We start from the raw sequence: 14,196 nt of genomic DNA on the forward strand, positions 1-14,196 counted from the left end.
AGAACTTCATTTTACTTCTATCTAAATCAGTGCTCTGGAGACAAGAGTCAAGACATCAACACACATACTACGTTGGGCAAAGAGCAAGGACTGAAGTGCGCCTGACCCAAGCCATGGTATTTCCAATGTGGACACTGGACAATGAAAAAGAAAACTGGATTTGAATTAAAGTATTGACAAAGAGCACTGGAAGTCCCAGGGCCTTCCAGAAAAACAAATCTGTTTTGGAAGAAGTACAGTCTGTTTTGGAAGAAGTACAGTCAGAATGCACCTTAGCATCCAGGACGGTGAGACTTCACCTTATGAACTTTGGACACACTGTCAGGAAAACACTCCCTGGGAGAAAGGCCCCAGGCTTTTGGTAGAGGGTTAAGCAAAGAGAGGAAGACCCTTGGCACGATGGACTGTCACAGTGGCTGCAACTGTGGGCTCAGATGAGAAACTTGTGAGGGTGCCGCAGGACTGGGTAGTGTTCTGTTGTGCTCGGGTCACTGTGAATTGGAGTCACCACCGAACAGCAGCAGGAAGCAAGGGACTAGGAACATGAGTGGCCTAATGGGGCCACTGTGAGCTCTCTGGGCCTTTGCACACAGCAGTCTGTATATTTGGCAATAGTGGAACATGATTAGCTAGCCAATAGGTAGAAATAATGTCTTTTCAAAGACATGTAACATGACTTACCTTCATGGGTTCTTATTGAGTCAATCCTGACTCGGTCTGACAGAACAGAATTGCCCCATAGGGTTTCCAGGGCAACAAGTCTTTATGGACGCACCCAAGCTTCATCTTTTCCCCAAGGAGCAGCTGGTGGGTTTGAACCAGTGATCTTGGGTTCGGGAGCCCAATTCACTGTGCCACCAGGACTCCTTTTTCATATACGGGCACCATACATGATCTCACTGAACCCTAACAAGTACCCTGTGAAATATTACTGTTTCACAATTGAGGAAACAGGCAAAATACCTACAAGGCAGATGGTACCGAATGCAGTACCAGCAGCACACAGAGGGAGGCAGAGCAGTTCAACAGAGGAAGGCCTTCCCGAGGTGAGTTACCTGGCATGGATGCCTGCACCGCCAGGGCAAGCAGGCAAGGGACAGCCGTCTGATGGAAATACCAGCAGCTCTTGGGGTCCTGCTGGCATTTTTCGGCCACCTGCTGTAGGCTTTGACAGACAGCAATAACGTCACTGGATCGCGCAGCCCGGTTGCCTGCAAGGTCAGAAGGCCAGAGTTCTCTAAGGTTTGCACCTCCAGGCAGTTCAGAGACCGCAGATGGCTGGCAAGAAGGATGAAAATCTCTTGTCTTTGTTTTCATCTGGTCAGTACTGGAGCTGAGTGGCTTTGGCTCAGCAACATGCGCTCCCGTAAACATTCTGTTTGACACAGAAAGACCACACTCCCCCCACTGTGTGGAGGCGGGCACAGGGGCTTGACGAAGCTAGAGGTGGTTCTCTGTAAGGTCACGGGTCACAGGAGCGCGATATTAGGAACCAGGCCTGGGTCACACGGAGTCTATTGTTCTTCCTACACGACGCAGCTGGAACCAGTACTCTGGAAGGTGGGTGTCCAGAGAAGCAGGCAGCCCCAGGGCCCGTAGTGACTGTACAGCTGTAACAGCTGCTGTCTTTCAACTCGGAGCAGCAGGTCTCACATGAGTGTGAGGGAGGGGGTCCGACATGTTACGTGGGGGGGCCTTGGGAAATGCAGGTTCTCATCCGTGGGAACCCATGGCCCACATTTCGAACAGCAAGGCCTTGAAGGCACACATCTGAGTGCCTGCTGAAGCCCCCGGGCACTCCTTTTATTCTTGCCCAAGACCCACCCTTCTTCAGAGATGGGGTTTACAGGTGTTTACACGGCTTTCACGAGCAGTTACACTCAGAGCCACTGCCTTAGAAGCATCAATTCCACACCGGACTCCTGCTCCCCACTCAGCCCAGCTCTTGGCCACTCATTTTTGACTCGTGGGAGGTGGTTACCTTTGTTCATCTGCCAGAGATGCTGGAGCAGCAGTGGGAGGGTCTCCTCGAGCAGGCTGGGATGTGTTGATACAGCAGACAGAGCTTGCAGACAGAGCAGATGCCGTGGGCATTTGGAGGGCTCTTCACCTCTAGTCAAATCTGACTCCTCTGAAAGCAACACAAGAGACAAAGTTTCACCATGTGATGGGGAGCATGTGTCCTCCCTCCCTTCCTTCCCCAAGTCTCCCCGAAAGGAGGGATTTCAGAAGGTTAGAGAACATACCGGCACTCAGCTCCTTGGCAAGCTTGGGCACTAGATGGCGGCTGAAGGCCACAGGGTAGAGAGTGGCTAGGCTTCCTGATGCTTCCATTGCTGCCACCCTGCTGGGGGCACAGGGCAGAGGGTGATTAGCTGAGCTGTGGCCTCAGGAGGCCACCTGGCTCAAAAGCAGGGCTCATGTCCCTAGACCATCGAGTTGGACAGAGAGAGCTGCTTTGCAGCTCTCCAGCTGGTTAGCAGTCAGTGTCAGACAGAGGCCCACATCCCCAAGGAGAGCCAAGAATCAGAAGCAAGAGCCTCGGTCCTTGCTGGTTCTCTTGTTGCCAAACAGGCAGTGAAGAAGGTGATCGATCTGCTTTAGACCCTCACCAACTCTGGGACTCCTCCTCCAGGAAACTCAGCCTGTACAGGTGGCCCACTGCCAGCTCCAAGTCCTCAGAAGACAGGAGATCTGTGGTTAAAGGGAACAAGAACCTCATCTGTCTTCCCCTGCATCCCCCCCCACCCCCCGCCCAAGTCCTACGGCAGATCCCAAACCATGTGGAGCTGTGGGGGCGAACCAGAAAGCAGACCGCTCTTCGCTTAAAGCAGAGCGTCTCAAGGGAGCCACACTGACCGATGCCCTAAAGCTCTCCCTCTCCTGCAAGACGTACCTGGTTGGGCACCCAGGACTGTGAGTGTACGGATGCCAACAAGCTGAAGCTGGGTGCTGGGGTCTGTCAGGGTCATGAACACCAGTGAGCACAGCTGATCCTTGAAGCCACTCAGAGGCCTTTCCTCTGAGGAGAGAAAGAGTAGAGTGAAGCCCTTCTATTTCATAGTTCTGACCCCCCCCCCCACTGCACACACACCCCTCATTCGTGATGTGTTGCCTTGTGCTACAACAACCTCCGCACAGGGCCTCTATTCTAAACCACTCCCCGCCCCGCTAGCCTTTACTGGGTCACATACAGTGCCGAGCAGCTCCCAGGTCACTGTAACTGCAAGAGGACCTCACCTTTATCCTCAGAGCCCCATTTCTGCTGCAGCTTCAAAAACCCCAGCATCATTTCAAGGATTGTCCGCCGCTGGCTGCTCTGTAAAGTTTTAAGGGGTGCTGGAGTCAACAAATACTTAAGTATATACACAGGTGTGTGTATCCCCCAAACAGCAGAATGCAGTGGAACGTTCAAGAAGATTGGGCCACAAAATCTTAGTAAATTTTAGAAAGATTAAAATAATAGAAAGTATCTTTTCTGGTCACAATTGAATGAAGCTATAAATCAATCGTACAAGGAAAGGAAAAACTGGAAAATTAAGAAACATGTAGAAATTAAACAATTTTAACCCATGGGTCAAAGAAATCACCAGGGAAATTAGAAAATATCTCAAGATAAATAAAAACAAAACCATACACCAAAAGTTATGGGATGCAGCAAAAGCAGTACTAAGAAGGGAATTTATCCCTATACATGTCGGCAACACAAAAGGGGAAACAATCTCAGCTTAGTAGAGAAACATTAAAATGGCACCACACACACACACACACACACACACACACACACACAGTTAGCATTAGGGAGGAAAGACAGAGATCAGAATGGAGGCCAGTGAAACAATAGAAAAATAGGAAAACCAACAAAAGTAAAAGTTGGTATGTTGAGAAGATCAATAAAATTGAAAATCACATAAGTTAGGTTAACTAAAAGAGTAATTTTTAAATGAGTAAAATAAAAGGTAAAGAGGGATCATTATTTATTTTCTTTTTAACTTCAGATTTTATAGGAACAAAAAGGATGATAAAAGAGTACTACGCCTGGGAGAGTGGAGGGTGAGTGGATTGGAAAGGGGGAACTGATTCCAAGGATCCACATGTGACCTCTTCCCTGGGAGAGGGACAGCAGAGAAGGGGGGAAGGGAGACTCTGGATAGGGCAAGATATGACAAAATAACGAGGTATAAATTACCAAGGGCACATGAGGGAGGGGGGAAAGGGGAGGGAGGGGAAAAAAAAAAGAGGACCTGATGCAAGGGGCTTAAGTGGAGAGCAAATGCCTTGAGAATGATTGGGGCAGGGAATGTATGGATGTGCTTTATACAATTGATGTATGTATATGTATGGATGGTGATAAGAGTTGTATGAGTCCCTAATAAAATGTAAAAAAAAGAAAAGAGGAGAAAAAAATGATTAGGGCAAAGACTGTACAGATGTGCTTTATACAATTGATGTACGTATATGTATGAACTGTGATAAGAATTGTATGAGCCCCAATAAATTGTTAAAAAAAAAAACAAACAGTACTACACACACCAACATATTGGATAACCGGAAACAAATTCCTAGAGACAGACAGCTACCAAAACCGATCCGTAAAGAAACAGAAAACCTAGCTAGACCTCTATCAAAGAAACGGAATTAGTACCTGAAAAACAAACAGACAAACAGACAAGCCAATAATAGCAGGGCCAGATGGCTTTACTGAACACTACAACACATTAGAGAATCAACATCAACTTTTTTGATACTTTTCCTAAAGCTGTAAAAGGCAGGAACATTTCCTGACTCGTTCTGTAAGGCTGAAATATCCAGCTAGTGAAGCCAGAACAGTTATGGGAAAAGAGAGCTCTTTTGAAATTGTCAACAAAACACTAGTAAGCCAAATTCAGTGGAATTTTGAAAGGATTACATCATATTAGACTGCAAAGGTGGTCTAGCATACAGAAATCTATCAATATAATAAACCACATGAACAGAACGATGGAAGAAAACCAACATGACTGTCTCAGTTGATACAGAAAACGTATTTGACAAATTCTGGCCCCTTTCATGATACAAACACTCAAACTAGGGATAGAAGCTCAACAGGATAGGGGCTCTCCAGGAAAAAACACACAACAGCTACCTAACATTACCCTCAGTGGCAGAAGTCTGAAAGCTCCCTCCTCCAATCAAAAGCAAAACAAGGAGGTGGCTTTGGGCACTTCTATTAAACAGCACTGAAAGTTCTAGCCAAAGTAATTAAACACAACCAAATCGCAAAGGATGTCCTACAATTTCTTTTGTTCACATACAGCATAACTCCTCATCAGAAATCCTAAAGAACTCACCTGCCGTTAGACCTAATAAATTTAACAAAGGATTTGAAAGATTTATGCATTAAAAACTACAAAATACTGCTCAAAGAAGTTAAAGACCTAAAAAAGTGGAATATATCCAGATGGGAAGGATTTAATGTTATTAATATTGTTCAAACAACACTACTACTCAAGGCTACCTTCAGATTCAATGCAATCCCAAATTCTCAAGTGTTTTCTGCATAAATAGAAACACCCATCCTAGACTAGTTAAAAACTATAAAGGGCCCCGAAGGTAAAGATCATAAAGATGAGGGATCACGCTTCCTGACCTTGAAACATGCCACACGTGTACAGTGATAGTGGGAGCGGCAAAGGGCTGGGAAATATCGACCAATGAAATAGAGTAGTGAGCCTAGGAATAACTCCCTCCTCGATGGGCAACTGACTTTCAACAAAGGTACTACGACCGTTCAATGGGGCAAGTGCAGTCTTTTCAGCAAACAGTTCTGGGAAAACTAGATAGCCCCATGTCAAAGAATGAAGTCAGTCCTTACCTCATGTATAAAAATTAACTCACAATAAGCCAAAGTCCTAAGTTTAAGAACGAAACTGTAAAACTCTTCGATGCAACACAAGGGAACAACCTTTATGACTCTGGATTTGGCAATGGATGACAAATACGACAACAAAAGCAACAAGAGTGAAAAACAGACAAAGCGGACTTCATCAAAATTAAAACCATTTGTGCATCGAAGGCCCTATCAAAGGAGTGCAGAGTCAACCCCGCCGATGGGAGAGCACACTGGCACGTCTTCAGAATCTGCAAACCTTGAAAACAGGCCACACGAAGTAGGACACCTCTCGTATGATGGCACTGGTAAGAGGTATGTAGAACAAGGAGACTGATTCAGAGACAAAGGAGACTGGAGATTACGGAGGGCAGAAGGGACGGGGAAGTAAGACACCGTTTGGTGTCATGGGGATGATGAAAGTGCTCTGGCAATGGATGGTGGCGATGGTTACCTAACACCGTGAATGTAGGGAATGACACCGAACGGTACATGTGATGATACAAATGGTGTATTTCATCTGTATTTGCGTGCGCACACACACACACACAGTCAGAAAACATGAGCAAAAGAACCAATGGTAGTTAAAAGGTGCAAAATCCACCATCTACTGTGGGGTCTTAAGCCCCATGCCTCTCTAGCAGAATGTGGTCCCGGCACCCACGTCCCACCACCTCCCTCACCTGACCGTGCCTGTGGAACTGCTCCAGCAGCAAAGGCAGGACGTTGCTGGTGATGTGCTCACAGGCCCGGGCAGACGCCCCAGCGGCTGCCTGCAACAGCTTGGCGCTAGGCCATACCAGCTTCATGTCGGGTTCACAGAGATGGTGCCTGCAGTCTAGAGAGGAAGCGTATCACAGACCTCGGAGTGGGCCGGGGCTGCCTGCTCCCCAGCAGTCCACCACTACTGACAGCTGCGACCTGAGTCAGAGGGCTAGCAGTTACCCCTCCACCAGTCTTCAATTGGAAGCAGGACCACAGCCCCTAAATCCAGGAAGATGTGGGGGCTACACTTGGGTGGGCACTGGCCCACAAGCCATTTTCTTCTCTCTCCTGAGCTCACCCCCCTTCTGGCTGCCATCTCCCCATTACCCTGTAGGATGCTCCTGAGGAAGGAGTCAAGGTGGTCCTCAGCATCAGCCCTCAGCACAGAGCGGGACAGACATGCAGTCAGGGAGTGGAGGGCTGCCAGGCCCTCTGCCTCCACCCGCTCACTGGCTGTCTGGAACACCTGTCAGGAAGGATCCCAGGGCTACTGAGGCAAGCCGATACCACGTGAGACCCTACCCACCCAGCCACTGATTGGTCCCTTGGAGCGGTGGGGGCTTGAGGACCTGAGGAGCACAGCAATGGAAATCAATCCCCCCAATGAGCTTTTCAGCTGGTGTCTCCTCACCCAGCTGTGGGCCCAGTCGGCCGACATGAATGCACTGTCAGCAGGAGCTGTGCAGGCTCCTCCATTCTACTCCTCTCCCTCGCCTCTGGGCAGCATGGGGCCACGATCTACGCTCCTCTCCAGGAGAGGGCAAGACATGGGCACGTGCCAAGGCGCTACCCCTAGGCAGCGACCCTCCCACGAACTAGAAGTCTGCCTCCTTGCTTGGCTCCAGGGGCAACGCAGGGAGAAGGGCGGGGCGTGCAGAGTTGTGAGTCTGTCTGAGCAACACTCACCTCTCTGCGCACAGAAGCCCACAGGCTGGGGAGGAAGTCCTTCAGCTCCTCCTGTCCACACACGGCACAGCAAGCACTCTGCAAGGAGACCAACCACACCTGCCGGCCACCACACTCGGCGCCCAGGACGTGCAGGCCCTCGGCAAAACGGCACCCCAGGGAGCCTGCCTCTCAGCAGAAAAGCCAGCAACAGGTCCAAACCGTCCCACCCAAAGCACAGGGAGCTAGGAGCTCATCCATCGGGGGATGGATGCAAAAGGCGCTGACTAGCGAGGGAGGCCAGGCTGGCTTTCCCTAGCTCCCCTCCGACTAGGGGCTGAGGGGCTGTGCAGCTGGGAGCTTTCGTCACCATACAGACCCGGATGGTGGGACTCTCCTGTGGAGCCCACTCATCTGTTCCCTGGCTCTCAAGGAGCCCACAGTTCTGAGAACCGGACTTGCTAAAGGCAGCATATGGAAGCCAGAAGGAGCAAAACCACTCACTAGCGTCTGCAGAGAATCAAGCTTGGCACTCAGCATCTCGGAATCCACTTTCTCGATCAGAAGGGGCAGCAGGAACTATGGGAGAGAAGAATGAACTTAAGGCTGGCACGGGCAGTGGCTCAGCCACACCAGGGTCAATAATGTCCTCAAATGTCACCGATCCTCAGGGGCAGGTGCTACACTGAAGAATGAATGCTACACTCAAGACTCGGGCAGCCGCAGCGAGGACTGGAATAATAATAATTATTGTTATTATTATATATTTTTAAGTTTTAGTGGCACTTCAACTACATATTGTACAATTCAGCAGTTCAACCATATCAAGAAGAGGTGCACAATCTTTACCACAATCAATTGTCGAACATTTTCTTTTCCCCCAAACTCAGTGTTATTTATGTCAAGCCTGGAATTATCATGGAAAGGTAACTTTTCTGTCAAACTGTGACTGACCCCAAATCGCCTAAAAAAAAAATAAAAAAAAAGGCCTAATTCACCAAGCTGTAATATTTCAAAAGAAAGCACTGTGAAGGGATTGAATTACAATTTTAGAGGAAAAGTGTGCTAGTTTGGAGGTTTGGCTACCAGATGCCACAAGTCACTCTGAAAACTGTCTACGAAAGCGTCCTTGTAGCAGAGCCGTCTAGGGCCTAGGGCTATGGACCCCAACCTTGGGAGACCTACCTCTGCAAACCGGGGTGTTGAAGCCAGCACAGCCCGAAGACTCAGGATCAGGTCTTCCCTCTGGATGCCATGGGGATCGTTAGGGGGCTGGGAAAGGGAGAAGAGCATGGTTTGTACCACACAGTGCTGTTTATACCCCACCAGGCAGAGCGGAAGGACAGTAGGCCCCAGTGAAAGACAGGCTTGCTCTTAGGGGCTAGGAATTCTTTTACATTTTTATTCCAAAAACTTAGTTAACTTTTCGTTGTGAACTGGGTGACATTTCCAGAGCAGTTCCTCATTTTCACATTCAAGATTTCATACACATTGTTTCATCTCACTGAATGCAATTCCTACAACATAATATCACCTATCCCACCCCCCACCACCTTCCTGTGCTTTCTGTGGCAAATAAACCCAAAGAACACTTTACAGCACACCAAAATTACAGGAGACTAAAACCTCCATGTCTGTTAGTAAGATGTTACTGGAATACACTTTAATCTATATACTGTTTTTAGGTACTCTTAAGGGCAGGGATGAATAGTTGCAGAACACCCCACCTGACCCACAAAGCCTAAAATATTTACTGCCCAGCTGCTCCTGACCCACAGTTAGCACTTAACATCCCACCCCCGCGGTCGCCATTGAGTTGGTTCTGCGCATAGCTATCCCAGCAGCTACCCTAGCAGACAAGAACTGCTCCCAGTGCCTCGGGCGGTCAGTCCTTCCAGGGGAGCAGGGGAGGAGGTCTGATCTCCCCGCCTCTCCCTTCCCAGCAGCTGGAGTGTCGGCAGTCACAGGGAGCGCCGCTATGATGACAGAATGTGACTAGAGTGGGTTGATCAGAAGAATATCTCTAGCACAAACAGGCTACAGCCAGGCCTCACTCTGAATCAGCGTCTTGGCAGGAGCATTTTGCTCCTCACCAACTACAGTGCAGGACGACCCAGCACATTCCCTCTCCTCGTCGTCTGTGCTGAAGCTTGTTCTGCCTGGAAACGAAGCAGCTGGCCAGCGACTGCTTCTGCAGGAGAATGGACGGTGGCAGTGCGCATGTGCACACCATTTTCTTCCCTCTAACAGTGGACTCATGCTCACTGTGCCACCTTTCCAACAGTGGGTCATACCCTTCCGCTCCCCGACTCGGCTCTTCCTTTCTCCTATTAGTGTATTCCGACACATGTGAAATGGCACACGCCTGGCACGGCTAATCATGGCACAAGACTGCCGACAAGCTGTGCCCACAGCAGACTGGTGAACGAGCTACCACACAGCCACCACGAGCGAAAAGGTGGCTCGATATGCGGTTCTGCAGACACATATTGCTCCGTGGCAACGGCACGGAAGACTGTCGATGCCCGAGGGCTGTAAAGAGCTTTCTGCAAGCCTCCTTGCATGCTACCATTTTGGAGGCAAAGCGTCTGCTCACACCTGAGCAAAACAGCTCCAACGAGAGGCCGAGAGACTCAGTCTGGGGATGGGGACGTGCGGTTCCCTCCCCTTGTGTGACTTCTGAGACTGAATCACGTGAATGCACTTTCTTTTCAAAACACCAAATTACAAACTAAAACAAAGCCAAAGCAGAGAATCCCAGTAGCCTACAGGGGCTTTCAGGAGCATACATTATTCTGCATCAGAAAGAAGGGATTCTGGTTTGAAAGAGTTGAACAGAATTTCGAGACAGGTCCACGCAACGTGATGTCAATGAAAATCAAACAGTAACGCGGCCCTTACAGTCATAAGGTGGTGTCTGACTTTAAAGGCAGTGACAGTGCACGTTCAAATGTTGTTTGCTGTGCTGCTTCATCTCTCCCGACCCCTGCCTGTCAGTAGCACACAGGACCATATGAACATAGTAAGGAGAGCCCGAACATTCGGAAGTAAAGGGGAAATCAAGATGCAGCGTGGGAGGGAGGGAGGGGCTGAGCGGGTCAGAGCCAGCACCCTCTGCACACACTGCACTTCACTGTGCTCTCTCGACTTCACTCTTCTCTGCATCCCCTAGAACCAAAGGAAACCCCACCTTATCTGTGAAGCCCGTTTCTGCCTCCTCTAGCTCACCGTGGTACACAGCTCGACAAATGAAAAGGACAAGGGAACCACATTACTCTCCAGGGAAGGAGCAATTTTTATGATTCTGCAGGCTCCAGGATACCTGCTGAATTGAACCCTCAGAGGTCCCAGGCTTCTCCACTTCTCATCACTAAAGCATACACTCAGGAGGGTGGGTATCGCGTCTGCTTTGTTCGCTGTTGTAGTCCCAATGCCAAGAACAGCACCTGGCACACAGCAGGCACTCAGGGAATACGGGAATGGATAAGGTGCTACTTACAGGCGTAAAATCAATAGGAAAATAACAGGATGTCACTTCAAACAACTCTTCCACGAAGGGCCCTAGGGGAAGACACAAAGAATCGGGCTGGTGTGTAAACTCACCCATCCTTCAGAACTCAGCCATCGAATTCATGGGCAACAGGACATACCGAGGCTATAGTCTTTGGAGATGAGGTCATGGGCGATGAAGAAGGCCACCAGAAGATTACGGGGGTCCTTTTCCCCATCCATCACCTGGATGAAGCCAAAGGTGAAGTCAGCTCCTAGACCCTTCAGCTCTGGGGAGAAGAGAACAGGATGACTGGTGCCCACCGGCAGGCAGCGGGCTTCCTCCTGGCTCTCTGCGCCCCACCAGCCTTCCCTTTCTTGCCTGTGGGACAGTCAGTCGCTGTGCTCCTGTTCCAGGAAGGCACTTGGTGCAGGGGTGCGTAACCACATGCATGTGGTGGGTTAAACATCAGCCCAAACACGACCCACCCTGCCTTTCCCAAGAGGAGTGCTCCCCTCTGGGGCCCTCTAGCACCTTCTCTGGGAGCCCTGGCTCTTCTATGGAACCCCAAGGTAAGATGAGTTCTACTAAGGTGCGTGCTTTTCAGACTTCCCGGAGCACCCTGCCTTGTACCTTCCTCCCGGGTCTGCATGAAGTTGGTGATGATACTGTAGATGGTATGTCGGTCCACCTGTGGCAGGGACTTGGGGGAGGGAGAGAAAGGAAGTCAGTAAAGCCAGCACCCAAAGAACACTCGGTGGACCCAACCTCAGTGCCCAGGTGGACAGCACTAGAGCAGCTGCAGAGAAAGGCCACAGCAGGGGGCCCAAACCCAGCAACTCTGATTTCCCTTGACTGTCTTTAGGGGCAGGCGGCAGATGCGAGCGATAATGGCCTGTTTACATTCTTTTTCCCTCCCAACAGTTCTATTGGAATGTAATCCACATATCATACAATTCAACAGTTTAATCACATCAAGAAGAGTTGTACAATCATCATCATAATGAGTTTTTAAACATTTTCTTCATTTTTGTACTCGTGATTAGCTCCCCATTTCCTCCCAACCTCCTCCTGCCATGAACATACCATTAGCCCAGTTACTCTCTCTTTAGGTTCAACTACCCTGGATTTCATATGCAGAAAAACAGTAAAAAACAAACAAGGACAACAAAGTAAAACATAAAAACCTCAACAGAAAGGAAAGCAGAAAAGGTTAAAGACGAGAACAAACTTAAATGGATCATAAGGAAGATCAAATGACAGGGTGTGAAAACTGAACCCACATCTCTCTCTGTAGTAACACAGAACAGCCTTAGTTGGGGGTCGGTCTTCAGGAGCTCAGAACTTAAGACGATCTTCTGCCGTCTAATGGGGCGTGCGACAGAGAAATACCTGTGTGCCTGCTGCTACTCACCTGTACGTGCACCTCCTGGAAGATGGCTTTAAGCACAGAGACGGCCAGCCCTGGAGGCAGGGCCACACACAGGCTCTGTGGAGAAGAAGGGGCTCTACTGAACAGCCTCTAGGACACAACCCTTAACAGGCCTCTGAGGTCCAATGGGACACCCCCCTGCTCAGGGAGAGGCCCCCGAACGAGACACATGGCCCCCAATCTCAAGGGGCTGGGTTATCTCGCATTCTTTTTCATTTGGCTCTGAACTTCAGCCCCCACCCCTACCCCCAAAGGATATTTTAAATTATCTAAACAGAAAAAAACACAAGTGCAGGTGGTTGGCATGAACTTGGGCCCCTGTCTGCACATTTTTCTCAGTACCTAACGCCTCACCCCGAAGGACAGAGAGAGAATTCATGGTGGGAAGAAAAGGTAACTCACCAGTGCCCTCAGGCCCTGCAGGACAGGCGGGATCACGAGATGGTGGTCCTTCAGCCGGTTCTCATAGAACATGACCAGGTGCACCACTGCCCAAAGCAAAGCCAGCCGTCAGCCCACGCAGCATGGGGAGCGCCTGCCGGCTCGGGTCTTTCCTGAGCTTGGCAGGGCTGTCTCTGCTGCAGCCCCCTCCCGTCTGAGGCTGCCTTCCCCTGCTGAGTCAGGAGAACAAGCGACCAGCTCTCGCCCTTCTCACACAATAGGCCTACAGGCAACCCCTTCTCAGATGCACAACTGCCTGCTCGCGTTGCCCTCAATGGGCTGGACAGTTAATCTTGCAGGCTGGCAGGCTCTAGGTCTGTCACCACTCAACACGCTCAGCTCTGCCGCTCTCAGACAATCAGAAAGAAGCGAGTGGGTCTGGGTGCCAAAGAAACTATCAAACGAGGCCTGCCCCCATTACAGAAAACACAGATATTGCTGGGCCTCCCTCCCCAGCATTTCAGAGGTCTTTGCTGTTTCAGCACTTTCCCTGTTCATCTAAGAAAGACTACTTTTGTTCGTTTCAGCCAGAAGGGAAGACCCACTGAACACTGGCCTCAGGCTACATTTGTCTCCATGCTAATCATCTCTGCCACATACACAACCTGCGGCGAATGAAGACCCGGATTAGCAGTTCCCAGACACCTCCTGCCAGCCTGCACAGGCAGAGGCCACCTGGGCTTGGGAAGCAGAAGGCACTCCTTACCTTCCTTTTCCAGGAGCAAGGAGTGACAGTGGAGCAGCACCTGCGACAGCAGCTGGATTCCTCGGGCCCGAGTTCGCGGTTCTGGATTTTCTAGGGAGGACCTGGGCGGGGGGGAAGAAGAGGTGGTGGTGGAAAGGTGTAAGAGAGAGGCTGCCATTACCAGCCCAAAGCTTTGAATGAAGTCTGCAATTAGTCACACTCGGCCCCTGGGCAGGGAGGCAGAGCCCAGTATTGAGAGTGAACACAGCCCCAAGCAGATGGCCCTGCAGTCCAGGCATTAGAGATGCTAGTGATGACGGAGAGCAGAAGCCCCTTCCCAGCTGCTCCGGCCTTGCTAGAGGCCTAGCTGACACCACAGCCAACAGGGGAATCTGTCTCCAGGCATCCCAACGTGGCACCTAGGGGCGCTGTGCGTACTGCCTCCCCAGTGCCATCGCTGTGGCACCCCTCTGAAACAGCGCTCAGCGGCCACCCCCGGGGCTTCAGAGATGACTGGCAGCGCAGTTTCTACCCAAACAGGGCAAGAAGTCTATTTTTGTAAAAGACACCGAAAACCACCACACCCAGGTCTTGGGGGGTGGGTGGGGGGTAACACTAGAACTGGATGG

At 50.1% G+C, this 14,196-nt stretch overlaps 1 protein-coding gene across 3 annotated transcripts in view; it reads right to left on the minus strand.

Annotated features, from left to right (window-relative positions):
* The window catches only part of MMS19 (MMS19 cytosolic iron-sulfur assembly component), a 30,681-nt gene that overhangs the window by 4,123 nt on the left and 12,362 nt on the right, over nucleotides 1-14,196 (minus strand). Inside the window, exons 3-19 of one of the 3 annotated variants that reach the window (XM_075534750.1) lie at nucleotides 13,589-13,689; nucleotides 12,844-12,929; nucleotides 12,424-12,498; nucleotides 11,643-11,712; nucleotides 11,170-11,298; nucleotides 11,019-11,080; nucleotides 8,705-8,791; nucleotides 8,024-8,098; nucleotides 7,541-7,618; nucleotides 6,962-7,100; nucleotides 6,553-6,707; nucleotides 3,241-3,319; nucleotides 2,897-3,022; nucleotides 2,613-2,694; nucleotides 2,247-2,344; nucleotides 1,982-2,131; nucleotides 1,056-1,211 (exon numbers count right to left, since the gene is read on the minus strand). In XM_075534750.1, coding sequence (XP_075390865.1) covers nucleotides 1,056-1,211; nucleotides 1,982-2,131; nucleotides 2,247-2,344; nucleotides 2,613-2,694; nucleotides 2,897-3,022; nucleotides 3,241-3,319; nucleotides 6,553-6,707; nucleotides 6,962-7,100; nucleotides 7,541-7,618; nucleotides 8,024-8,098; nucleotides 8,705-8,791; nucleotides 11,019-11,080; nucleotides 11,170-11,298; nucleotides 11,643-11,712; nucleotides 12,424-12,498; nucleotides 12,844-12,929; nucleotides 13,589-13,689 — 1,748 coding nt within the window. Of the gene's footprint in view, nucleotides 1-1,055; nucleotides 1,212-1,981; nucleotides 2,132-2,246; nucleotides 2,348-2,612; nucleotides 2,695-2,896; nucleotides 3,023-3,240; nucleotides 3,320-6,552; nucleotides 6,708-6,961; nucleotides 7,101-7,540; nucleotides 7,619-8,023; nucleotides 8,099-8,704; nucleotides 8,792-11,018; nucleotides 11,081-11,169; nucleotides 11,299-11,642; nucleotides 11,713-12,423; nucleotides 12,499-12,843; nucleotides 12,930-13,588; nucleotides 13,690-14,196 lie in introns of those variants that run through there. The other 2 variants (XM_075534749.1, XM_075534751.1) reach the window with 2 other exon arrangements.

This window comes from Tenrec ecaudatus, chromosome 16 (assembly GCF_050624435.1).
Source record: "Tenrec ecaudatus isolate mTenEca1 chromosome 16, mTenEca1.hap1, whole genome shotgun sequence".
In the NCBI taxonomy this organism is placed as follows: Eukaryota; Metazoa; Chordata; class Mammalia; order Afrosoricida; family Tenrecidae; genus Tenrec; species Tenrec ecaudatus.